Source organism: Prosopis cineraria, unplaced genomic scaffold (genome assembly GCF_029017545.1).
Source record: "Prosopis cineraria cultivar Desert tree isolate PC_DT_omini unplaced genomic scaffold, ASM2901754v1 PC11, whole genome shotgun sequence".
Classification (NCBI taxonomy): Eukaryota; Viridiplantae; Streptophyta; class Magnoliopsida; order Fabales; family Fabaceae; genus Prosopis; species Prosopis cineraria.
In genome coordinates, this window is record NW_026555342.1 from 7075617 (window position 1) to 7101804 (window position 26188).

The 26188-nt window shown below is 35.8% G+C and overlaps 3 protein-coding genes and 1 pseudogene across 10 annotated transcripts; all 4 read left to right on the plus strand.

The window, feature by feature from the left end:
• The first annotated feature begins 418 nt into the window (after positions 1-418).
• LOC129287276 (WPP domain-associated protein) lies at positions 419-7696 on the plus strand. Of its 7 annotated transcripts, none has more exons than XM_054923484.1 (6): positions 419-820; positions 1042-3281; positions 3796-3922; positions 5463-5564; positions 6955-7038; positions 7293-7696. In XM_054923484.1, the coding sequence occupies exons 2-5, from the start codon at positions 1120-1122 to the stop codon at positions 7027-7029; spliced, it is 2466 nt and encodes an 821-aa protein (XP_054779459.1). In that variant the 5' UTR covers positions 419-820; positions 1042-1119; the 3' UTR covers positions 7030-7038; positions 7293-7696. The 7 variants fall into 7 exon arrangements, with proteins under 7 accessions (XP_054779459.1, XP_054779464.1, XP_054779466.1 ...); XM_054923489.1 differs by having other exon boundaries at positions 7299-7696; XM_054923491.1 differs by having other exon boundaries at positions 7302-7696.
• Positions 7697-12422: 4726 nt separating this feature from the next.
• Positions 12423-15800, plus strand: LOC129287274 (probable receptor-like protein kinase At1g30570). The gene has a single exon (XM_054923483.1). It carries the CDS (start codon positions 13028-13030, stop codon positions 15602-15604), a length of 2577 nt encoding a protein of 858 aa, XP_054779458.1. The 5' UTR covers positions 12423-13027; the 3' UTR covers positions 15605-15800.
• Positions 15801-17368: 1568 nt separating this feature from the next.
• On the plus strand, positions 17369-20688 carry LOC129284961 (pentatricopeptide repeat-containing protein At2g30100, chloroplastic). 2 transcript variants are annotated; one of them, XM_054920486.1, is made up of 3 exons: positions 17369-18538; positions 19198-19879; positions 20574-20688. In XM_054920486.1, exons 1-3 carry the CDS (start codon positions 17783-17785, stop codon positions 20591-20593), a joined length of 1458 nt encoding a protein of 485 aa, XP_054776461.1. In that variant the 5' UTR covers positions 17369-17782; the 3' UTR covers positions 20594-20688. The 2 variants fall into 2 exon arrangements, with proteins under 2 accessions (XP_054776461.1, XP_054776460.1); XM_054920485.1 differs by having other exon boundaries at positions 17373-18538; positions 19198-20688.
• Positions 20689-20704: 16 nt separating this feature from the next.
• On the plus strand, positions 20705-25070 carry LOC129284962 (polyadenylate-binding protein RBP47C-like; annotated as a pseudogene).
• The last annotated feature ends 1118 nt before the right edge of the window (positions 25071-26188 follow it).

Consider the following 26188-nt stretch of genomic DNA (forward strand, 5'->3'; position numbering starts at 1 on the left):
GCTTATTCAACTACTTGATTCGTTTTTTCATCTGCATGATTTAAACCTTCATTATATATAAAAAGAATCAATACGATTCTTTTCGATGGCCTCAAAAATTTCCACAACAAGTAAAACAAGAAAATTTCTTTGGATGGAATCTGAGTTGAAGAATAAAGGATAATATTGCTTTGCGAAGCAAACAAAATACAACGTTATTATTAATAATTGTTATTAATAGTTAATAGGATGTAACCGCCTAATGCAAACAATGCTTTTTTGACCTGAATTATGCAAACAAATTGAATATATATAGACGGCCAAAAATTAAAAGACAAAATGAGAATGTTGTCCACTTTTTGACTATTTTTTTTTATTACTATTTTGTCTAATGAACGGCCTTTCCGTAAATATGATGAACACCGGGGGGGTCTATTTTCTCTCGTTCTCTCCCGCTCTCATGAATTATGTTTATGGCCTGAAACACTTCCTCTTCTGTTAAACCCTAACCGGTGCTCCATTTCGCAGGGCCTTCGTTGACAGAGCTTTTTAAATATATTTCAACGGTCATCTGGGATTTTCAAACACTTTTACACTCTTTGTTTATTAAAAAGTCTTCGTTTCGTTTCAGATAGCCAAATTTTGTATTTGTAGTTTCAGACACTCAAGTTTTTGCTCTAGTCGAGATTGGCTTTGCCCTGGAGTTTGACTCAGCTGAAGCTTAAAACCTGCATTCCAGCTGAAACTAAGCAGCGTAGATTCTCATTGAAGCTTGATTTCCAGTTCATCTTGCTTTTCAGCTCTCTGGTCATTTTTGTTGCCAAAATGTATGGAAGCACAGGTATCAGATAACAGTTTTGAAACTGAAATTCGTTTTTCAAACTGATCTTGGAAGCGAACACTGCAGTCAAATAGATAATTTCCTTCCAATCGTTTGTTGATACTTTTGAGTCACATAATATTGTTAATGAATCATGTGCTGATTTGACAATACAATTCTATTTCCTCGTCTAGCTTTTTTGGGAAGTAAATGAAACATATTTGTGTTTCTTATTTTGGCAGCTTATTGAGTTTCACCTTATACTTTGAAGGGCCCCAAACTTTTGATACCGATGCTCATATACTAAGGAGCAGCAGAAAATGGAGGTCTTAACTGGGATGAAGGTCATTGAGCAGACTAGTGATAACGGTGAGGGAAATAAGAGTCTGGGTGATTGTATAGTTGAGGAAATGGAGTCCTTAATGGTAGACATCAACGAACGGCTGACCATCTCTAGGATGGTGAGCGACTGCGTTATAAAATGCACGATTAATGCAGTTGAGCAAGAGGCAGCTGAGAAAATTTGCCAGAAAGAAATGGAGTTGGCTGGGCTAAAGGAAGAACTACATAGTTATCATGCAGGTCTGGATGAAACTAATAATCATCACTTATCTGATCCTATTGTAAGTCACGGTGGACTGCTAGAGTCTGTTGAAAGCATTCAACTCGTAGTTAATGAGCTTTTGAAGGAATTAAAGAAGGAAAATGATAAAATTGGAGGGAATAATTCCTTTAGAAGAAATAGCTCAGGCTCTCAGTTAGTAGGATTAGGTGGTATTCTGCATGAGGGGGTTCCAGAAAGATGGATTTATGTTGATAAAACCATTGAAAATCTAACCAGTACTCTTGAAACCTTCTACCGAAAGATAGAAGTAATAACTCAGTCATCAAAGGCATCACTTTCTGAGTGGCAGCAGGACCAGGAGTTCCGGTCAGAAATTGAAGAAATGGTGATCAACAATTGTATCAGGGGTTTGCAGGAAGAGTTTGAACAGAAATTATGGGACCAAAATGCTCAAATTTGTAACTCGGAAAGTGGAAATTGGTTTCACAAACTTAAAGAGATCTCAAGTCTGCGTCAGGAATTGGAGGTAATTTCCAAAACACTATCTGTCTTGGAAACTGGGCTGCTTCTTTCTCATGGAGCCCTAGAGAATGGTGAGGAATATTGTGATCATAAGATGGGTGGCCATTTCCACAGGAAGCTGTCAACTAATCAACTATCGCCTTCCATTGGAGATGGAAATGGGAAACGTGGGAACTCAAACAAGCCTGACAATTCAGATTCTGCTTTGCCAAAGCTCATGTCTAAAGATGACTTGATAAATCATTATGATTCCAAGATAAGTGAGATGAAAAGAAACCATGAATCCGAACTCCAAAAGATTACTGAAGAGAATATCCGTCTTAAGGGGGAACTTTATAAAGAAAGAGGTTGTTCGTCACCATTGAAGAAGGATAAGGAGTTGGAAATGTTGAGGAAAAAAATTTCTGATTTCATTACAAAATTGGATACAGTTTTTGTTGGAAACGAGAAACTGCACCTGTTGAGTGAAAACATTGAGTCTGTTAATAGTTTAAAGGAGAGGCTGGAGTTTCTAAATACTGGGAATCACCAACTGAGGGACATGCTTGCGGATAATAAAAAGGAAATTAGTTATCTTTCATCACAACTTTCAGATGCTGTGGAGAAATTGTCTCAAGAAAAATTGACTCAAAAGAATTTGAAGCATACTGTTGATAAGCTTGAGGGTGATATAGGAGATGCACATGCTGAAGTTGCTGTTATTCAAGCTGTATATAAATGTGTTCTTGAAGAGATTATGAGTGAAATTAGATGCATTGATGAAGAATCACATCTCAAGGAAACCGTTATGGAAGAAGTGTTTCTAGTTGTACTTAAAGAAGCCGCTCATGATGCTCAACCTTCTAGCAGATTGGAATTTGAGGATGCAGATATGGAGTCTATTATCATGCAAGGGCTGTTGGATTTAATATTTAAAGAAGCTCTATTGGATGCTAACAAAGAAACCCAAAAATTGGAGGAAAAGACTAAGTTAGCACAGGAAGCAGCAGATGCCTTGACATGTGAGAAGGAAAAATTGGAGTTAGATGTAGAAGAGCTAAACAGTTTGAGGGCAAAAACAGTTGACCAACAGAATGTAATTTTGAAGAGCAATAAAGAGTTGGAAGTCACTAAGGCTGAACTGGTCGAAGTATGGGAGAAAGTTAGGCAATATCAGGATCAAATGCTTGAGTTAGATCAAAAGCTGGAACAAAGAACTAATGAACTTAGAGAAATTGATGGAGAAAGAAGGCAGCTTTGTGCTCTTTCAAAAGAGCAACAGCATATATTAGCGCTAACTGCTGATAAAGAAAGGGAGACCAGGAAGCAAATGGAATCAGCAATTTCTCTTTTATTGACAGCGTTTGCTAATTTTGAATCTAGAGTGAATGAAGACATCTCAAGAAATAGTTTGAGGTACTTAATGATTGTGTTAAGACCCTTCTTTAGTATAATGCGAAATGATTTTGTTATTAACTACTCTTTGTATGGTTCTCATGTCATCTGTAATTTTGTCTTCTAGAAATTTATCAACAATTTTGATTGGCATGGACTTATTGGCTTCCCAAAGGATATCATGTCTTGCAAATTGGGATTTTTTTCCTGTTTATAATGATATTTCTTGTTTGAATGTTTTATTCTTTGTGCAATGAAAATTAATTGATTGGAGCCATTATTGACTCTATGACTCTTCAATTTTATTTTTTTTTGAATATATCACAAGGTCATCGTGTCTGAATATCAATTGATTTTACGTTGCACATTGAAATTTTTCATGTGCCAAATTGATCTTGCCTTTTTCCGTTTTATGCTCTGCTTGCCTCTAGCACGCGTTACAAGTAGTTTTCTTTCTGCTTTTTTATGAACTCAATCAGGAGTTCTTCTAAAGATCACAGCCTGGACTAATTCATGCATAAAATTTTATTGTCAGGATTGAGAACGTGAATTCTGAGTTCTGTTTCCTTAACGACAAAGTTAATATACTTAAAACCACAGGGCTGCTGTACAAACAGAGGCTGGAAATACGATGCTCCGACCTTGAAAAAGCTGAAGCAGAGGTATATGATCTGAAACATCAAACTTTTTACACAATCAGAGATATTTCATCATCTTTTTTTTTTTTTTGGTGTGTGCGCATGTGTGAATTTAATTGATCTTAAATCTCATAATCTGCTGGGGAAGCTCATGTTTGTAAGAATTCTTCTTGTGTCTTTGATCATCCCCCACCTTTTTTTTAGAAGGAGGTGAATGATGATTGATTGTTCTTCTTTGTGTATTTTGTAATAGTTTTTTCATAGTTATGAATAAATTCAGTTGTTACTAAAAAAATCCCACAATCCATGAATCTTTGGTGCAATACATGTCAATTTTCTTGAATTTGATTATAAAATGGTTGAAGAAATTCAGAAATCTTATGCCCTGATTCCTTTTGAGAGCAAAATGGTTGGAGTACAAATTGAGGTTCCAGTGCTGCGTTGCAACCTAATAGGTATTTTAAATTAAAACTAGCTTATCTTGACCAAAATTCTAGGTCAGGAAATGGCAATAACAAAGGCCTAAACCTAACAAATAGATAAAAATTTAAATATGATTCCCCTATTGTAACAAAAAGATAAGCTAATAAGGCCCCACATTTTACCAAAAAAAAGAAAAAAAAGATAAGGCAATAGAAAACCCAACAAGTTAATGCCTTATAGGGCAAATAAGTAATTAATAGGGTGAAAGTGTATTTTTGCCCCATAAGCATTTTTGGAGGAGCTATGGACACCCTAAAGAAAATTGTAGAGTAATGATGTACATAATCTTTCAAAACTGGTACAATGTTGCCCTTTTCTAATGGTCAACATTAAGTCAGTGTTTTGTAAAAAAATGTCTCTGAACCTGCACTGATAGTTGACTCAATGTTGATTGTTAAAAAAGGGCAACATTGCATCTTATTTTGAAAGATCATGTGCTACATTGCCCCACAATTTTCCGTAGGTACTCATAGCTCCTCCAAGAAATTTTCCAAAGCAAAAATGCACTTTAACCCTATTTAATAAAAAACTAATTTTAGGTTACTATTAAATAGCATCTACTAAAGCATGTTGTCTGTTTGAAGAAGACATTCTCCATCTTCCATTATACTCGGCTTGGAGCTAATCTTTCTAGCATTGCCAATTTCCCCCCAAGACCAAGTCTTGCTTGAGTAAGAGTGCTAGAACCCACAACTTCTGAAATGCTTCATTATTCCTTATTTTTCGAGTAACTTTTGTGACAAACCCCATTGTTACTTGCTTAAATATTTGGTCTCAAAGTGACATTTTCCCCACCAGCAGGTGTCTCATCTCTTGGCCTTGGTTTCAAAATTGCAGTTCCTGTGTAGTTTCCACAAAACTTCCTTGTTAGCAGCCTTGTTTATTGACTGCTTTACACCCTTTTTGGTTGTTTTCACTGCATTGATCGCCACATGCCTTCTGATGTTTCAGTTACTGCTTGTGAACTTAAAGACCCTTGAATGAGTCTCATCTTGCTCTCCTTTTCTTTCCTCCCCTGTTCTTTCCTTTTTATCACTCCTGACCTTCAGTGCTTATATTAAATATTATACGGGAATTTCAGGTTGATCTATTGGGGGATGAGGTGGATGCTCTTGTGAACCTCCTTGAAAAGATATACATTGCACTTGATCATTATTCACCCATACTGCGTCATTACCCTGGGGTAAGTATCTGTTCTTTTATCATGCCATACGTTAATTGTTAGTGTTTATGTTTTTCTTCTATAGTCACTCATTTTACATTAACATAGTTTGAAGATACCGTAATCATAGGACTCTTATGCTGATCACATTCAACATCGATCTGTGATAAACATTAATTGTATGAACATGTTGGATATATAGATAATGGTCACCTATAGTTCATAAGATCATATATGCTCCTATCAGGCCACTAAAATATTACATATGTTCTTATAAGTCATTTTTCAGTAATAGGGAGATTTTGTATTGATGAATTTGTTTATCTAGCATTAAAATGTTAGGCATCTAAACTTTACTCATTCAGTAAGCCAATTTGGCTGCAATGAAACATCTCTGGCTTAGTCTGCTAGTTTTGTCAAGCTCTGCAACTTCTAGCAAGGGTAAAAGAAGCAAAGGGAGGTAAGGGGATGAAATGAAATGAGCATTTCTTTATTCTTTTTGCATGCGTCACAAAACCCCTATACTCGCTGATAGACTCAGTTCCTCATATTAACAAAACAAATCTCCATTCTTTTGATTATTCTTAACTTTATTTGAGGCCCTGAGGCTGCTCTGTGACATTGTTTATGATATCAGCATTTCTTGGTCTTCACCTGACTTCTAGCACAAAATGCTTGTCAGTGCCTGCCATGTCATGTTGATTAGGTGATGATACAAGTTTTGCTATTGATTTTTCTGAAAAAAACGTCAAATTTTGAAGACCAAGCAACATTTGAGCCCTTAAAAAAAAAAAAATTCAATGTGTGGTTCCTGGATTTTAACACCCCCCCCCCCCAAAATAATAGTTAAACATTTTACATATTCATTCTTCACCATATTCATCCATCAACCCAAAATCATGTGTCCTTTGTCAAATTACTATCATGGCCTCTTTTGCTAGATCATCCACCTACAAACACGTATATTTGATTAATCTATTTCAGCATTTTGGCAAAGAGAGATGGTTTGAGTCAATGTAAGGAGACCAAATTGTTGAAGAATTAGGAGTAAATTGAAAGTAATTGAGAGTGACACACTGAGAAAGTTTACATCTCTCACAGTGTTCTTGGTCATTTAGATTAAATTTGAGATGCTGATTTTAGAGATTTTGATTTTGAGCACACCCATATCTCATTAATTATCCATTTTCAGAGACCAAGTTGTTGACGATGAGTAAGAGCGCTACTAAATTGAGAGGAATTGAAAACAAAGGACAATTTGAGAAAGTTGACATTTCCAAATTTTTTATTTTTTGGGTCATTTAACTTTGACAAGTGAGATTGCTGGTTTATAGTTTAGAGTTTTGATTCTTAACACTCATTTCTCTAAATATCCATTCCTTGGTTTGTGCTCTGTCCATTGTTTTTGCAGGTTATTGAGATTCTGGAGCTTGTGAGAAGAAAACTGAGTGGAGACTCTAAAAAACCCATTCGATCGTATGGTTAATTTATCCAGGTAAATAGATTGTCATTCTATTGAAACTTTTGTTCTGAAGCACCATGTTGTCGATTGATTTGTTCTATCTAATGATTTTCTGGATCTATTTTATCTAGCTGTGAAAATGATATAGCATAATTATTTAGGTCCCTGCAGTTGCATGTTTTTTTTTTTTGGAGGTTCTATTGCACTATTGTGGATCTGTACCTGCAAAACTAATCCCTTTTTTGGTCCAAATGCAAAAGTAATCCATTCCCTTAAATTCGTGATAGATACAGCAGAATAGTTGTACAGTTCGGGGAGGAAAAAAATTTACACTCTCAATTTGCAGCTGCTGGTTCTGATTCCCCACAAGCATGAACTTTTGAGAACAAGACAAGAAAGATTGCAACAACATATGCTGTGACCGACAAGAAGCATCATTTTTGTTTTTGATCCACATTTTTCTTATTTTTTGTTGGTGACATTCCATGCGCCCCTTCCCTCTAGTAAAATCATAATTTAGTCTCCTGTTTGTGGCTTGCATGATGCTGAGTGTTAGCTTTTCTGGTTCGCTATTGGATTTGTCGTTGTATATGTCCTTTAGTGCATTCTGTAAATTGTAATAGAGAGTTTCTGGAGGGCTTATCTATAATCTTGCATGTAATATAGGTATGTCTGTATAGACTTCTGTTCCTTTTCCTGTTGCCTGTATAGCATTCGTAATAATCTTTAGTTCCACAGTTTTCAAACAGATTAAATACAAAAGTAATGGCTTAATGCTATGAGGGATATGAAAGGTAAAGAATAAATGCACGGGAGTTCATGGTTAAATGTACTATTACGAACTCAAATGTTAACTAGGTTATTATTATTATTATTATTTTTTAGCTAGACTGTCAGATTTATATTTTGTTTTAATCTTCGGCTTTCAGATAATGAGCTTTTGGTAAAATTACATATTTACAAAGTCAGCTAGTTTTAAAAACCATGAAAATGTTTTTGTTTATCCAAACTGAGTTTTTTTTTTTCTATTTTTGTAAACTCCAAACGGAGTCTTAAGTGTTTTTTTTTTTTTTGGGTATGATATATAGGTATTATATATTCTTGATTCTCCATAATTTATGCAAATTTTATAATATACTGTACATGGTTTTAAATTTTGACTCTGGTAACCACTAACCAAATCTTGATTTTGCCCCTGGTTGAAGGAAAATTTATGATATGTACATTGGAAGCTAATTATGAGGTTGTGATCAGAGAAGAACGTTAAACTCTTTTAAAGGAACAATTATGATTGTATTTTAATTTATGATAATAAACCAGGGGCCGTGGTTTATCAGCTAATCAACCATGAATGTAATTATTAGGAGCGGTTAAAAGTCTGAAAGCTAAGTCTAACCAAATAATTAGTAATAGCTGAGACTACTCGATCGAATTATTTCGATTTTGATGTTGATGGTGGGATCCATGCAACCTTGAATGATTTGAACTTGATAGACCAACTGATCATCTAATATACATATACATGTGCGCTCACGCGCGCATCCGCATTTGTATCATCACGACATGACACCATCATTGTAGTGGTGTTCCATCTGTGTCATCACAAAGAACACTTGTCAAAACAAAACGCCAAATCCAAACAGGGAATCCATTTTTGCATACTTTTTTTTTTTTCATCATATTATTTTCACAGCTAACGTTCAATGAAAGCGGATAATTTCTTACAAATTATAGTCAAGGTTTGTTTTCCAGTTAAAAGGTGGGGATCATGTTTAATGTCTAACCGTGTATCCAACATGCCTATGATAAGAATATTCATGTACCCAACAAAAGTGTTATTTTTTACAAATTAGATATATTTTTCCTTACATTATGGAAATTTTAGAGTGAGTTTCACTTTTATATAATAGTGCATAAATTTTATATTTTATTAATTATTGTTTATATTATTTGATATTTTATTTAATTTTACTTTTAAGAAATAATAAATATTCAAATTAATCACTAAAAATATCAAAGTTGAATAAAATGGAGCAAATACGAGGGCGGTGATAAATAATATTAATTATTAATTAATAGTTAAAAATAAAAATGAGAATCTGAGTCTGGATAAAGAAGGGATGGGTACAGTAGGTACGGAACAGGATAAGACAAGATAAAACTTTTTTAAACAGAGAAGGAGAGAGGGGCAGTTTTGTCCTCCCGGAAGAATAATTGCATACTGCCCCTCCTCTTCCGGACAATCCCATGTGGTAAATTAAAAAATATTTAATCGTTCATTTTATATGAAAATATCTTTAAAAATATGAGTCAGGATAAAAATGCTCATAAATTTTGTGAAAAATATCACTTCTGTTTGAATCTATTTTGAAAACATTTTTTTTTCAAAATAAAAAAATAAAAATATATATTTAGTAATGTTTTTTAAAAAATATTTTTGAAAAAAAATAACATATTATTTTAAAAAATAAAAAAATGTAAATATTTTTTAAGTGTGAGATTATTATTCTAAAGAATAAGAAAAAAACAAAAAAAAACACATTTTTATTATTTTTTTTAAAACATGTTTTACAAAATATTAATTTTCAAAACAATAAAACAAAAGCAATTTCAAACATACCTATCCTAATTTTTTATTAGAAGTAATATTATTTTAGAATTTTTAAAAGAAAAAATGATAATAAAAATTTTTTAAATTAGTAAATAATATTTTGATTCCTCAAAATATTATAATTTTTTTAAAATATTTAAAAATTTTTCTGTCATTAATAAATTAATATAAATAATTAAATTATTCTTAATTTAAACTTGTGAATTGCTGTTGAATTCTTGTAATTTTAAAAAAAAAATTATGAATCTTAAAATAAAATTTATAAATAACAATTAATATTTGCAACTGTTGAAAAATATTAGGATTTTAAATGCGAACTTTTTAGTTGCTGTTAATTATTGTGATTTAAAAAAAGTTGTGAATCTTAAAATAAAAATTATAAATGATAATTAATATTTAAATTTTAAATAATTTAATTATTTATATTAATTTTTTAATAATAGAAAATTTCCTGAAAATTTTATGGGAAAGGGACTTTATTTTGATTTTTCCTTTTTTAAAAGATACAGCGTTGAATCTAAAAAAGCATTTGACCGTTAAAATTGGAGCTTGACCAAAAATTGAAACGTGTCCTCCTCTTAATCAATAGCTCACTTCTTCCTCCTCCTGGCTATCCATGCCCCGTCGTGCCAGCAGTTTCCAGTCTTCAAGCCGGCGACTCACTGGCGGTAATCGCAGTTGCCGCCGCTTCTGCATTGCCGCTGATGGTGCTTGGAAGATCACTATGTCCTCTCTTGTATTCTCTTCTCTTCTCTTGTTTCTTTTCCCTGTTTTCCTCCTTACTCTTCTCTTCACTGTACAGGTGCTTCCTCTTGGTTATCGGCAACAAGCAAAAGAACCCCAGAACGATGCTGTCTCGGACACGGAACTTGACAACAAGGGGTGCCATTTTTGTCTGAACATGCTACATGGTAGAGTGTGAATTGAGCCACCACAAGATCCAAAGCTTGCCTGAGCTTTCGACAACTTGCAGGGGGCCTCGTAACCGTTGATGACAAACATCATATATCTCTGTTTTGCTACTTTGTTGAACCAGAAAACACAGTGTCTTTTCTCGAAAATTAATATAATTTGTCTTGTTTCACTTTCAGGTCTTGAGGGTTACGATTTCATTGAGAACGATTAGGTCATCCTCGGCCTTGGTTTTGATCTCGTTCATGACAAAGGCCGGGGGGAGGAGGGAGTGTGGGAGATAGAGGGCAGTTAGAGTTAGTAATGAACACGTGTAAAAACATTGGTTAAAAGTAAAATTTTAACTGTCAGTCTTTTTTTATTTTTACCAGCGAAAATGCTCAATATATCGAACAGAGGCAAACAAAGACGCAAATTTAACTGTCAAAGTTGGTGAGGCAATTTTATACTCCCAAAAATTTTAGGATAGGCATTTCTTTTAAAAATTTCGGAGCATTTTTTTCCTTTAATTCAAAATTCATTTATAAACGTCTTTAAAAAATATTTATTTATTTTTATCATTTATATATAATTAGTAACAAAATTTTAGAATTACTGTATATCTCATTTTGCATCTATATCCTGATAAATTTTTATGCATCATGAAATAAAACGAATGGGTCAACTCAACTTTTTTTTTTTTTTGGGTAAAATACGGGGCAAATGCCCAGACTATTATATCATGTAGACCAACCTGGGCTTAAACTCAACTTTTTAAAAGCAATAGACTGGCTTGTGCTGCACGGACTATATATGAGACAACTGAATGAAATAATCCTTCTGGTTTTATTTATATAGCAGAGCAAACAAATTTTTTTATCCTATTTATAAATTATTTTATTAAATTTTAATACAAATTTTTTCTTTTAACCTGAATGAATATTAGAGAAAAAATATGTTGTTAAATTATATATATATATATATATATTTAACAAAGATAAATTTAATAATTTATTTAATTTTAAGATAAAACTAATGAATTTTTAAAATTTTTTAATTTCGATTTAACAGTTAGAAAAAACTTGTAAACAGGATCATAGAAGTATCTTTTAACATTGCACATGTGTTAACTTAATAACTATATTTAATTAGTACATGTTTAACATATGGTGTTTGAATCTAAATTCAATCTCGTGCATTGCATGAGTTTGATTTAAGAAAATTGTAAGAAGTAATAGAAAATAACAACATCTAAAAAAAATCAATTTAATTACTAATTTTGTCTTGTTAAGAAAGAATACAGAGGCAGTTAATAGACCATCAATTGTTAGTAACTAATAAAAAAGAATTACAAATTCTTAATAAATATCATATACAATTGATAGACCGTCAATTGTTAGCAAATAGTCCTTTCATGAAATTTAACTAATGGTGTTTTTAGAGGATACTTATTAATTACAATTACAATGAATCTTACCTTAAAGCTGAACAATATAAAGGCAATAGGTAATGGGGCTCACATTAAATCTATATCTCCATATCTAACGATTCTCTATTAATCCTTAGCTTTTAGTTATTATTTTAATTTTAATTTAAGACATTTAAATTGTACTGGTCTTTTTTTGCCATTTCTTTATTAAATGTAACAAGTAACAACACATAAGCATAACTTGCTTGGAAAAAAAAAACAAGAACATAAAAGTACGACTCAATAGAACAAAAAGCAATTTTCCTTAGTTGAACCTTAAATTCTTATAAATTTATTCGAGTGGTCTGTTAAGTTTGGTTTAAATTACTAGTTTTATTGGCACCGGGCGAAAAGTCTGCCTCTCATTAAAAACCCAAAAATCTGCTTATTGCAAAAATGATCTGGTGCTATTCCATTTCTACGGTGACTGTTACAGCACAACTGTATAGAGTCAGACTTCAGACTTCCTGGAGAAGGTACCAACTACCCCAAAAAACGGGGAGAGAAAAATGAAATGAGCTCTTTTCTATCTATTCACAAGAAAATAACAACGACAACCCCATGTTCTGTATTTCTTGTAGTTTATTTACGAAGAGCCTCATTTCCTGAAGCATCCCTTATGTTTTGGTATCTTCTCCGATTTCCCAAAATCACCGGCGAGTAAAGTTGTTATCTTTACTGTGATATATACATGCTGCATTGCTGCTGCTTCTCCATCTCCTTTTGTCCCTAGACTTCACCTTCACTCAGATCTGGGAAATCTGTGTTTGCTGGAGACTGATTCAGATAAGCAAGAGCTTGCGGTGGGCTTTCGCTTGTATTTACTGTTTGAGCTCACGCGGCGTCCCAAGGGTAAATCCATATGCCATAGATGAATTTCCCTGTTTCTATGGACTTGATTTGCTTTTTCAAAATCTTGGATACAAGGAGCTGTCACTGTGAATTGAGAGGGTAGGCTTTCTGGGTCTCTGCTGATTTCGTTTTCTCTGGTACTGTACTGGTTTTTGCTTCCTCATTGAGATTTGCTACTGTCTCGAAGTTATCCTCGAGGAATGGCCATAATGGAGAGGATTTTAGTTAAGGGACTGTTCCGTGTACTGAATCTAGTGATAATCTCAGTGATCCTAGCCACTGGGGAAGCTCAATCAAAGTCGATTTTCATTAATTGCGGTTCAAATTCTTCCGTAAATGTTGATGACAGAAGATGGATTGGGGATATGGCCCCTAATAACAATATCACCCTTAGTTCTCCTGGTATTGCTGCTTCAGCCTCCACATTAAGTGGCAATTCTTCCTTTGACCCTCTCTACAAAACCGCCAGATTTTTCACTGGTGCTTGCAATTACACAATTGAAGGTGTTCAGGGGAACTATGTTGTCAGGCTCCATTTCTGTCCCTTTGTGCTTGAGAACTACAATGTAAATGAGTCCTCATTTGATGTTGTGGCCAATGGTCTGAAACTACTGGCGGAGTTCAATGCTCCAGGAGAGATATCGCACAAGAACATGGACTTGCAGAATTCTGGAAGCAATTCAACTTCATTTTTCTTGATTAAAGAATATATTCTTGCTGTCAATTCAGGTAAGCTTGTGATTGAACTCATCCCAACGAAAAGCTCCTTTGGCTTCATCAATGCCATTGAGATTGTCCCAGTTCCAGATGAGCTTTTTGCAGGCTCTTTCAATAAAGTCGGTGGGAGTGATGCAAATTTGAATTTGACTGGACGTGGGATGGAGACCATGTACAGGTTGAATGTTGGTGGTCCCAAAATCACATCCAATGAGGATAAAGATATTTGGAGAACTTGGGAAGTGGATTCTAGCTACATGATCATAGAAAGTGCTGGGTCAGGAATAAAGAACAGTTCTAATATAACATATGCTTCACTGAATGATTCTTCAGTGGCTCCTCTCATTGTGTATGAGACTGCAAGGACAATGTCCAACACTGAAGTCTTGGAGAAAAGGTTTAACATGTCTTGGAAGTTTCAAGTGGACCCGGAATTTGAGTATATGATCCGATTACATTTCTGTGAGCTGATATTTGATAAGGCAAATGAGAGGATTTTTAGGATCTATATAAACAACAAGACAGCAGCAGATAACATCGATATATTTGTACGAGCAGGAGGGATGAATAAAGCATATCACCAGGATTATGTAGATGGTGTGTCCTCAAGAATCAACACACTGTGGGTTCAGTTAGGTCCTGATTCAGCTGCTGGTGCTGCCGGAACTGATGCCCTTTTAAATGGGCTAGAAATTTTCAAGATTAGCCGAAATGGGAAGCTGGCCTATGTAGAGAGATATGGTTCAGCAGGCAATTTAGCTAGCAAATCAAAAACTCGAATTCTTTGGATGGGAATTGGAGCAGTTCTAGCTTCTGTTGCCATAATTACATTATTAGTTGCTTTGTTTTTCTGGTTTTGCAAAAGAAGCAGGAAAACAACAAGTGATACCAAAAGCAGTGCTCCAGGTTGGCGGCCATTGTTTCTTTATGGCGCTACTGTGAACAGCACTGTTAGTGCCAAGGGATCAGCAGGACTTCAGAATCCATATGGATCAGTGGCATCAACTCGACTTGGCAAGCGGTTCACACTAGCAGAAATTCGTGCTGCGACAAAAAATTTTGATGAGGGTTTGATAATTGGAGTTGGAGGCTTTGGTAAGGTGTACAAGGGAGAGATTGATGATGGGGTCCCTGCTGCAATTAAGCGAGCCAACCCTCAGTCTGAGCAAGGTGTGGCTGAATTTGAGACAGAGATTGAGATGCTCTCGAAACTCAGGCATAGGCATCTTGTGTCCCTGATTGGATTCTGTGAAGAGCAAAATGAAATGATTTTGGTTTATGAGTATATGGCAAATGGTACTCTCAGAAGTCATCTATTTGGGAGCGATCTTCCACCACTAACTTGGAAGCAGCGCCTAGAAGTATGCATAGGAGCTGCAAGAGGACTCCATTATCTGCATACAGGTGCAGAGCGGGGGATAATCCACCGGGATGTCAAGACAACCAATATATTGTTAGATGAGAACTTTGTAGCCAAAATGTCTGATTTTGGCTTGTCAAAAGATGGTCCTACATTGGACCATACTCATGTTAGCACAGCTGTGAAAGGAAGTTTTGGTTACCTCGACCCTGAGTACTTCAGACGACAGCGGCTAACTGAGAAATCAGATGTGTACTCTTTTGGTGTTGTGTTGTTTGAAGTTGTTTGTGCTCGAGCTGTGATAAATCCTGCATTGCCTAAAGATCAAATCAATCTTGCAGAATGGGCAATGAGATGGCAGAGGCAAAGGTCGCTTGAAACTATCATCGATCCACGCCTTGCAGAAGGCTATCATCTTGAGTCCCTGTCTAAGTATGGAGAGATAGCAGAAAAATGTCTTGCTGATGAGGGGAAGAACAGGCCCACAATGGGGGAGGTGTTGTGGCACTTGGAGTATGTTCTGCAACTTCATGAAGCTTGGCTGAACACTAGAAGCAGAGAAGTTTCATTCTCAAGTAGCCAAGCTTTAAGAGGAGTGAAAGAGGGAGAACCAGAAGAGATTCAGGAGCCATTGGCTGGCGTAGTTGAAGAGAATAGCTCTGCTACAAGAGGAGGCAAGGAAATGGATGTTGCAGATTGAGTTATTTCTATAAAAACAGTTTAGTTTGTTGATTCTTTCAATTTGTTTTATTGAATTTAAGTTGTTTATTACTATTATTATTGGATATATATTCACTTCACATGGTAGTGAAATGGATAAATTATGAACCTTTTGTGTCGAAAATCCTAACCCTGTGATGCTTTTCTGTTGTGGAGTCAAGTCTCAATTATATTCAGTTGAATCTCTTTGCAAAAGCTCATCACAACCCCCTGATATGCATGTGGCTTGTAAGGTCCGAAAACTTTGGCACTTGTGTATTAATATGTTAAGTGTTCATAAATAAAGCGAAAAATTTGAGTGGCCTAGAAGTAAGGTCATATGTTGGAAATGTGTAGTTTGGTTAGATGTACGAGAAAATGGCTTCTCCCAGGAATGCGCTAATGCGTTGTCATTGATAGCTGTAGCAACAAATCTTGAAAGTCAAACACTCAAACCATGACTCCCATAGTGTCTAAATATCTTCAAATTGATGGGCTTGAAGTATTGTTAAATCCTGAAAATAATACTGATTTTTTTTTCATTTATTGAATTTTAGTTATACATATTTTTTTAATGTAATTTCTTTGGTACTATGAAATTATGAAAAAGAATGATTGAACATAGGCTGCAGCTGGAAACTGATATATTTGAGAACCAGTTTAATTTCATGCCCTGAAGGGCCACTGCGAAAGAATGATTGTTGTTTACTTTTGTCAAATGTACCGACTTTGTTGTTCACATTTCCTCTTGCACAGTATCACGGTTCGAGCAGAATTCATGTATCCCATTTTGTTTTTCTTCGAAGACAATTTATACCCTAGCCAGTGTGGGATATAGTAAAGGAAGAAAATGTAACCTGCCAATGTTCTTGCGATATCCGAGGACGATTTACCGTACCATGTTCCCCTGGAAAATAATCTCGTTAGCTTTTCATTTGTTTTCTTTTGTTTGATTTTAATCTCCTTCCATTTGAATACCCTTTTTATCAAATAATTTTTCTTGCTCGCATCTTATTCCATGCGTGATGACTCATTTGATGTGTTTATGAAAATTGAACATTTGGGGTTTGAACCTAATATATTATAGACAGATATCTTCCTATCGATGATGAGATTTGAAATCACAATTTTGTGAATTATGGACCAAATTTTTATTAATTAGGTCAATGTTTGTTGTTTTGACAATGTGCCTTTTGATTTATTTTTTTTTTTTGAAATATCTTAGAAAATATTATATAACAATGATATTTAATTGGAAAGAAACCAAAAAATTTTCTAAGGCGCTAATCGTTGAAGCTCTGTTTACTTCCAATGATATATGCGACGCAAGAAAAAAATATGTCCGATTGCATTGTGAAGTAAGTTGCCTTTTTCATGCAGACAAGGTTGTGAAACTTGCTCTTTTAAGTATTTTAACTTGACAATGCAATTCTGATAGAGAAATATATTTAATAAAATGAATTAAAACAATTAAAAACCACATAACATTTACCCAAAAAAAAAAAACACATAACAATAATTACATTTTCCATGACAGTCCCACCGACATGTCAATCACTGGGCCGTGAACGCTGATTGCTTATTGGGCTGGCCGGACTGGGATAGTAGCCCCACCACCACCACCGCCAATGGATTTCGTCTTTATCGGGCTTTGTTTTCCATTTAGCCCTAAGCGTCTTTGCCCTTTTTTTTTTTTTTTTATTTTTGATCAGGAACTTCTTGGTTGTTAATGCGTACTTTTCTTGCGCCATTTATAATGTCCTTTTTATTTTATCCCTTCCGTAACGTTTCTCGTACTCGCTATTCAAGCTGATGGTGTGGACTGTATAGTCTTGGTTGGTACACGTATCCTCACGCTTAATGCTTCATTCTGTCGTTAGCTTCAACCCGTCTTCCATTGTTCTTTTCTTTCTCTGCACCCCAATTGCTCTTTTTTTTATTTCATGTGATAGTTTAAACCTCTCTAATTTTCTCAACCCCTGACACTGAAACAGCATCTTCTTGGATGCTGACGAGTTGTTCCAAAATTGGGTGGTTTTGTTTCGCCACTGTCTATTTTGAGACACAGTTTGACGAATTTTGTGTTGGATGAGTTGAATTTACAGAAAGTTGATAGACGGGCAGTTCTATTTGCTCCCGAACCGGACTTGTCCAAGGGAAGAGAAACGTGTGTGATTAAATGGCCTCTGCACATGGCTTTTCTCCATTCGCCGACTCGGGTTTGATGTTTTCTTCCTCGACTTCACTGCAGCGCCATCGTTTTTGTTCTGCTGCGTCTTGCCGTACACTTTCCACCAAATTTTATCATGGGGTTTCAATCAATGTCTGCAACAAATACCAAAATCCTGTGTTCTTGGTTTCAAAATCCAGTTCTAGTCGAGGATTTAGGCTATCTAAATCGGTGGAGTTGGACCATTTCTTGACTAGCGATGATGAAGGCGAAATGGGTGAGGGCTTCTTCGAAGCAATTGAGGAGCTTGAGCGAATGGCGAGAGAGCCATCTGACATTCTGGAGGAAATGAACGACCGTCTTTCTGCGAGAGAGTTGCAACTCGTGCTGGTCTACTTCTCTCAAGATGGAAGAGATTCGTGGTGTGCACTGGAGGTGTTTGATTGGCTGCGAAAGGAAAACCGAGTGGATAAGGAAACAATGGAGCTTATGGTGGCGATCATGTGTGGATGGGTGAAGAAGTTGATTCAAGAACAGCATAGTGTTGCTGACGTCGTTGACCTCCTTGTGGATATGGATTGTGTTGGTTTGAGGCCTGGTTTCAGCATGATAGAGAAGGTGATTTCTTTGTATTGGGAAATGGGTGAGAAGGAAAGAGCGGTTATGTTTGTGGAAGAGGTTCTGAGGCGAAGAATTTCTTATGCCGAGGATGACCTGGAAGGGCATAAAGGAGGGCCAACAGGGTATCTTGCTTGGAAGATGATGGTAAACATTTGCTAACCATGTTTGCTAGCTTGGATTCCCACATAGATAAATAAATTTAATTAGCGGTTATTTGAATCTGACGTTTGCGAACCTGATAACTGTGAAATTCTCTTTATTTGAATTGCACACTTAAGACTTCAAGATATTTGAGATTACTTTGCTTTGAGTCTAACTTATACACTTGTAGAATTAGTGCTGGTCATCTTGATCATTATTACCCTTGGCTGTTCTTTTCCCTCTTTTAGGCTTGGTTTGGATGGAGAGAAAAGTGGGAAGAAAATAGGAAGGAGAGAAAACTCTTAAAGAAATTTCTTCTTGGAACTGTAGAAGTCAATATTCATTCCTAGTATTTACCCTATCATTGTATTTCTCAAATTCGTACTTTTGTGGTAAGAGTTGTGCGTGGCTATTAACATGGGTATTATCAGCATTGATCAAGTTAAGTGTGCACTTTATGCTTGTTCTTCGTTAGTAAGGGGTAGGAACATGTGTTTTTGGGAATATCCTTTCTTATTTTTTTGTTGTACATGGATCATTTTGCTGTGGAACACTAATTGGGGTCCGATTTCATTCTAAATGTCATTTCTTAGTCACTCCTTAGCAATACCTGTTCCTTACCCTTTGTTAGAACAGTCAATGACAAGTTCACTCTTTTTTAGGTTGAGGGTGACTATAGAGGCGCAATCAGATTAGTGATTAATTTTAGAGAATCTGGGCTGAAGCCAGAGGCCTACAGTTATCTTATTGCAATGACTGCTGTGGTTAAGGAGCTGAATAAATTTGCTAAAGCTCTTCGCAAGCTGAAAGGTTTTGCGAGGGCTGGGTTGGTAGCTCAGCTAGATCTTGAAGATGTAGAGCTCGTAGAGAAGTATCAATCAGATCTTCTAGCTGAAGGGGCGTGCTTGTCCAATTGGGTTATGCAAGACGGTAGCCAATCTCTTTATGGTGTGGTTCATGAGAGGCTCCTTGCTATGTACATATGTGCTGGCCGAGGAATAGAGGCTGAGAGGCAGCTGTGGGAAATGAAGCTTGTGGGTAAGGAGCCTGACAGGGGCCTCTATGACATTGTTCTTGCCATTTGTGCTTCACAGAAGGAAGCCAGAGCCACAGCAAGGCTGCTGACCCGATTAGAGGTTTCAAGCTCGCTACAGAAGAAGAGGAGCTTGTCATGGCTGTTGAGAGGCTATATCAAAGGAGGGCATTTTAATGAGGCGGCAGAGACACTCATGAAAATGCTCGAGTTAGGGTTCTATCCAGAGTATTTGGACAGGGCTGCTGTGCTTCAAGGATTGAGGAAGAGAATCCAACAATTTGGAAATGTAGATACTTACCTCAAGCTTTGTAAGTCCCTCTCTGATGCAAATCTAATAGGACCTTGTCTTGTATATCTGTATATAAGGAAACATAAGCTTTGGGTCGTGAAAATGCTTTAAGAAAGTGAGTTTATATCATGCCAATTTTCCAATCATTTTCTTTAAGTATAGTAGTACACCACAAGCACTGATTTCGTTGGTGCTTGCTTACGTTTTACTTTGTATAGCATCCTGTCTGGTCTTGTATAATCTGCAAAATGGACAAGTCCTTGTGGTAAAGTAATGGTGTGATTTATACATATAATCTCTGACTGAGGAGCGAAGTACTCATGTCATGAAATATGCTTTGGTAATGCTATTGCTTCAAGTTTATTACTAGATACTGTGTAAGTACTCTTTGGTTGACCACATCAAATGGTGTTATCTGGTTAAGAATGAATGGGAGGACATGGATTGTGCTATTGAAACAAGAACAAACCCAACAAGCAATATCTTGGATGACTCAAAACTAAACAAGTAGAAGGGTGCTATAGGGATTGATGGAGGGCATTAAGCCACGTGTTTTTCACATGATCAAATAGAAGAATGATGGTTGTTTACTTTAGCCAAATGCACTGACTTTGTCTCACAGTTAACATTTCCTCTTGCACAGTATCAGGATTTGAGCAGAATTCATGTGTCCAGTGTCATAATATATATTTTGTTTTTCCTCAATAGTGAAGACAATTTATACCGCAGCTAATGTGGGATATAGTGAAGGAAGAAAATGTAACCTACCAATGTTCTTGGTTCAACTGGTCTCGGTGGAATTTAATTATACACCTCTTTGTAACCTAAGCTTGAATAAATTTTGACAATATGATCATTCGTACACTAGCAACTAGATGTACATGCAGCTTTGGTGGTGGAAGCAGTTAATTGATACGTATTTTTGGGATGTCAGGTGAGATTTTAATATCTTAACATTTAATTAGATGTACCTGTTATAGTCATGTCAATTTATTTTTTTGAGCGGCTATATGTGTTTTTTGGTAAATATGAATTTAATTGAGATCTAATTCAGAATGAGATCTAAGCATCGGAGAACACGGTCTCCTGCTTCCAGACATTGTAGGAGACTTAGAAGTAGGAGCTCCTCATTGTCTCCATGACCTAAATCTCGCACCTCTAGCTTTGTTTCAAATGACCATAAAGCAACCTCTAATAGAATTATTTTATTAGAGGGGCTCTGGATCCATCCTTGAAATAGAAATAGATGATCATGCGGCACAAGTCATTGAGTTCCTTATGCTTGATGAAGCTCGAAATAGGTGGTGAGTGTTTCTATATGTTGTTCTTACAGCAGTTTGGTCTCTATCATTGTTCTTACTTTTTTAATTTAATTCCTACTCTTTAACTTTTTATGTTATTATAGTGTCCTGTTTTGTCTTTGGAGATTATGAAAGCTGATATTTCGAGTTAGAGTTCAAAACTTATGCATGCAAAAACCAGGATTAATTCTTGGCTCATTACATTTGGTTCTATTTGTTTTACCGCACCCTGGTTTCAGTCTTCATTATAACATCCACTCTAAGAAGCATAGACATGGATTTGGATTGTTGAAAGTAAAGAAAAAGCTTCTTTATGGTGTATTATACTACTTGTTCACATAATCCTGGGAAATTTGATCATAAGAAATATGACAATGCCTTTCCCTCTGTCTTGTGTACAATTGCAACCTGAATGGCATATGTGTAGATGCTCTAAGGTGATCCAGAAAAATAGTTTTCATCAAAATGCTGTTTCTGTTTCAAAATTGTGGTTGCTTTGCATCTTTGGGATAGGCCTTTTGACCTTGTAGGATGAGCTGTGGATTTTCCTTGGACCATTTTCAAGCTGAGAGGCTTTGGCAGAAGGAAAGCATTTCAAATCCTTTGGCAGTGTGCAATGTGCTGTTTCGGTGGTCCTTTGGTGATTATGTATAGAGCAAATGTCAGAGTAAGTGTATTAGTTTAACTGTTTAAGGATAATTGCATCAAAACCCCTTTGATTTTTTGATCATTTCCATTGCATGGGATGGCTAGCTTTTGAATATTTTGGACTCCAAGCATGAACTTTTTCACCAAGAAATCAAAATATTTAAGCATGAGACTGTTTGTAGTCTGTGTTATGGAAAGATTTATATACTTTGTTAGTACCAGTTTCTCCTTAGTTTCAAATTGGTCTCTGTATTTTTAAAGTTTGCAATAGGTTCTTAAGGAGCATATTTAATGTTAACGAGGGAAGTGGATGAATGTTCTTGAAGTGCTGAGGATGTTTTTATTGTAGTATTAATTAAAAGGTCAAAACTTGATGTTCAGGGTGAGGACTAATGACAAAAGTTGAGGGGAATGCCCTAGTGACTTGTGATGAAGGGACAGGTATAACATTTGCAGGTAGCTAATTTGACTTTTCAAGGTGACACTTTGTTGGAACCGGAATGAGAAAACAGAGTAAAGAAAGAATATTAGTTAGTTTATACAGCAAGAATCTCACTTTCATAAGCTAACTAACAGGTGGAGAATCTCCTGAACATTATCTGCATATTCACTTGTCATTCATAATACTGGAATTACATGTTTATATTGTAAAACGCATAGCAGTTGCTATAACTACTACCTGACCTAATGGACTGACAAGTGACAACACAACCCTAAAATGACCGCACAACACTTAAAATAAATTGCAAGTCTAAAATACTGACAACACAACATAATTAGTTATCCTAAATAAATAACTTCCTTTTCTATTGATGGTGTTTCAATTCTAGGCTTCTTCCTACTGTACACTGACAGTGGATTGCTATCACACCGGTGCTATTTCTTTGCCATCCTCTTTACTGAGAAAATAGCATGACTTTAAAAGCTTCGTTTGTTATGACAGAACAAAGGTTCATGTGCTCTTTATATTACTTTAACAGAACCATGCCGATGAAAAATTGACCGTCTACTGATTCTGACTATCATACGTTTTTGCAGATTTCCTTCATCAAGGTGATTTGCAACAAGCAGACTAGCCTATCACAGGGTTATGAATTTGTGGAATTCTATTCCCATGCCACAGCAGAAAATGTTTTACGAAATTATGGTTCCATTTTGATGTCCAATACAGATCAACCTTTTCACCTGAACTGGGCAACATTTAGAGCAGGAGACAAGCATTCAGATAATGTTCCTGATGTTTCTATTTTTGCAGGAGATTTAGCTGCAGGTGTTATAGATAGCATGTTGCATGAAACTTTCGCTATTAGATATCCTTCTGTTAAAGTTGCAAAAGTTGTTTTTGATGCGAATACTGGTCGTTCAAAGGGTTGTGGATTTGTCAGGTTTGGAGATGATAATGGGAGGTCTCAGGCTATGACTGAAATGAATGGGTACGTATTGGTGCTGCAACCCCTAGGAAATTATCTGGCTACCAACAAGGTACTAAATGTCTAAATCACTCTCCTTTCTGCTGAAATCTGAATTTTGAGTTATTAACAAAAATAATGGCACTAAAGAATATGCTTCAAAATACGCCTGTTTTAACCTCAATTGTTTTGTTTCTGGTTCATATTGTGATTTTTGAACTTTAAGAGTTGCATTTTCGCCACTTATGTAAGTATCAGTCTTATGGCTTAACCTATGTTTTGAATTTACAGAGGATATTACCAAGTTTTTATAGAGCAAGAATATACGAGTAGATCAAAGTCTGTCTGATAAGTAAAATGCTTCTAATAATGTGAGAACTACTCAAGCTTTCACTGATGAAAAATTATCTGATTAAAAATGTATCTTGGTGTAGGAGGCCATGTGTCAAATGGAACATCCAACCAATCTGAAGCAGACTCAACAAACACAGCTGTGAGCTCTTTGGCTGTTTTATTACATTTGGATTGAGCCAATAGTCACTAATCTTCTATAGCTAACCCATTATGTATTGTAGATATTTGTTGAAGGATGATGATCTTAGGCAGCCATTCTCCCAGTATGGTGAGATCGTTTCTGTCAAGATACCTGTTGGAAGGGGATGTGGATTTGTACAATTTGCAAACAGGTAGCCTTGCTGTTATCTGGAGGTTCATGGGTAACATGTTCCTAAATAAATTTCTTTGATGGTGTGATTGCAATTCAACGCTATTCTGAACATTTCTGCAGGAATAATGCTGGAGGCATTGCAGAAGCTAAATGGGACACTGATTGGCAAGCAGACAGTTCGTCTTTCATGGGGCCGCAATCCAGCAAATAAGCAGTTATGTCCTTTCTCTCTCTTTCTCCCTCTTTAATTATGCCTTCACACATTCTCACGGCCATTTTATCGCCCCTGTCAATCTAAAGGAGTTTGTTTCATTCAATAATTAGTCCACCTGGGAATACCACATTATTGCATATCACATAAAGTCTGAGAGTTCAACTTGTCCTCAGCTGCTTGCAGCACCCAAGTTTGACTTTTCTAAAGGACCATTCTCTGAATATGTTAAACCACGAGTTTTTTTTTTTTTTTAAAATATATCTAACAAGTATATTTTACTGGGTCGTTTATCCTAATGAATTATGACCTAATTGTAGAATTAATACGTAAGTTTTGAGATATAGCCAAACTGGTGAGGTGAAAAATGTAACAGCATTCCTTGAATACTAATAACTGCTATGGTAGAATATGATGTGTCATTAGCATTTTGTTACAGTCTACAGTTCATGTATTAAATTGCATATTTGCATTGTTTCCTAGCTGTTTAGAGCGGACTTTGGCAACCACTGGAGCCGGGTGCATTATGGAGGTCCTGTTTATGATGGTTATGGATATGCTTCGCCAACACCTCCTGACCCAAGAATATATGCTGCTGCGTATTGGTCTTACCCCATATATGGAGGCCACCAGCAACAAGTAAGCTGAACGGAATGCCAGATTAGCTCGCACAACAGTATCACTCTTTAATGGGCAACTCATATCCCCCGTTACTTGATCTGTTGAGATCTCAAGAATCCCTCCTAATTGTGGAACGGAGTTGAATTTTGACAGCCCGAGGTAGCTTGCTAGGGATTCAATTAATCATTTGTTTGGACATACAGGAGTAACGAGTAACGTAAACTTGGTCATTGGAATAATTATCTTCTAGGCGTGCTTCTATATCTACCTTTAAAGCTGTTGGGTTCTTATCCTGTTTCACTGCACATGCAGTCACCAGAAATGAATACTTAGTGTGGGTTTAGCCAAAAGAATTTCACATGTGATGCAACCTTAGGGCCCTGTCTTCATGAACCGTTTGTGTGTGTTGCTCTGCATCTGCGAGAGGTTATGTGCCGCCTGTAGAATTAAGCCGTCACTCTTGAATCAAACAACGGTGAAATTACCTATTGAAGTCTGGGGTAACATGCATGTTTCGCCTTTCAACGGTTCAATGGAAATTAAAGCTGTCAAAATGATTTGAGCTCACTAGATAGGTCCATTTAATCTATCATTCCTGCGCTAAATGAGCAAGATTGTTTCAGACCGAAAGTAAAAAAAAAAAAACAAGATTATGAGTATTGCATCCTGTTTTTATTATAGGCCATCTTCTAGAAGGATTATTAGATCTTTAATGTAAAACACTTGATGTGATGTTAATTATATTTTTGCAATATTATCTTTATTTAAACTTGTTAGCTATGAGAGAATGTAATGAAAATTTTGAAAAATTTTTTATATAAATAGAGATAAATTTGAAAGTTTATTACACTTTCAAACAAAGTTAATAATTCAATTACATTTTCTTGATTCTAAAAAAATAGTTAAAGATGTCTTGGGGATAGCATATCTTGAATCAGCACTTGAATGTGCGGTTTTGCTGCAAGATGTTGTCAATGAATGTGGTTTTGTCAGAAATCTTTGTTAGTACTTGTAGTTTCTCCTTAATTACTTGGCTATTGGCAATGAATGTGGTCTTGTCAGAAATCTCTCTTTTCTGAATACTCTATTTGGAGCTGTGTGATATTGTTCTATACTTAATTCCTTTGCTTTGATAATTTGTGTAGGTTTGAGTTCACTACCTCAAAGGCCTCTCTGATGGGACAAAGTTCCATTTTGTTTCTCTTCTGTGTTCTCACAAAAGTGCAAATTAGCTAGGCCATAGATATTGGCCTTTGCTTGACCTGAAATTGGGTTGTCTGCATGCCCAGATGTATGTGGGTGGGTGGGGGTGAAGGGGGAAAATAGGACTAACAACATTACAAGAGAGCCAGATGGATGTTAGATACTCAATTAGCTTAAGAATACATGAAACCAAATATTTGAGTTCCTTGCACCTTCTACAGGTGGAATTGTTTTGCCTTGTTTTTCTAAAAAAATATTCAGCTTTTAC

Coding starts and splice junctions, on each gene's coding strand:
- LOC129287276 (XM_054923484.1), top strand. CDS start 1,120: ATGGAGGTCTTAACTGGGATGAAGGTCATTGAGCAGACTAGTGATAAC. Junction 3,282..3,795: donor ATCTCAAGAAATAGTTTGAG/GTACTTAATGAT, acceptor TTTTATTGTCAG/GATTGAGAACGTGAATTCTG. Junction 5,565..6,954: donor TACTGCGTCATTACCCTGGG/GTAAGTATCTGT, acceptor TTGTTTTTGCAG/GTTATTGAGATTCTGGAGCT.
- LOC129287274 (XM_054923483.1), top strand. CDS start 13,028: ATGGCCATAATGGAGAGGATTTTAGTTAAGGGACTGTTCCGTGTACTG.
- LOC129284961 (XM_054920485.1), top strand. CDS start 17,783: ATGGCCTCTGCACATGGCTTTTCTCCATTCGCCGACTCGGGTTTGATG. Junction 18,539..19,197: donor ATCTTGCTTGGAAGATGATG/GTAAACATTTGC, acceptor ACTCTTTTTTAG/GTTGAGGGTGACTATAGAGG.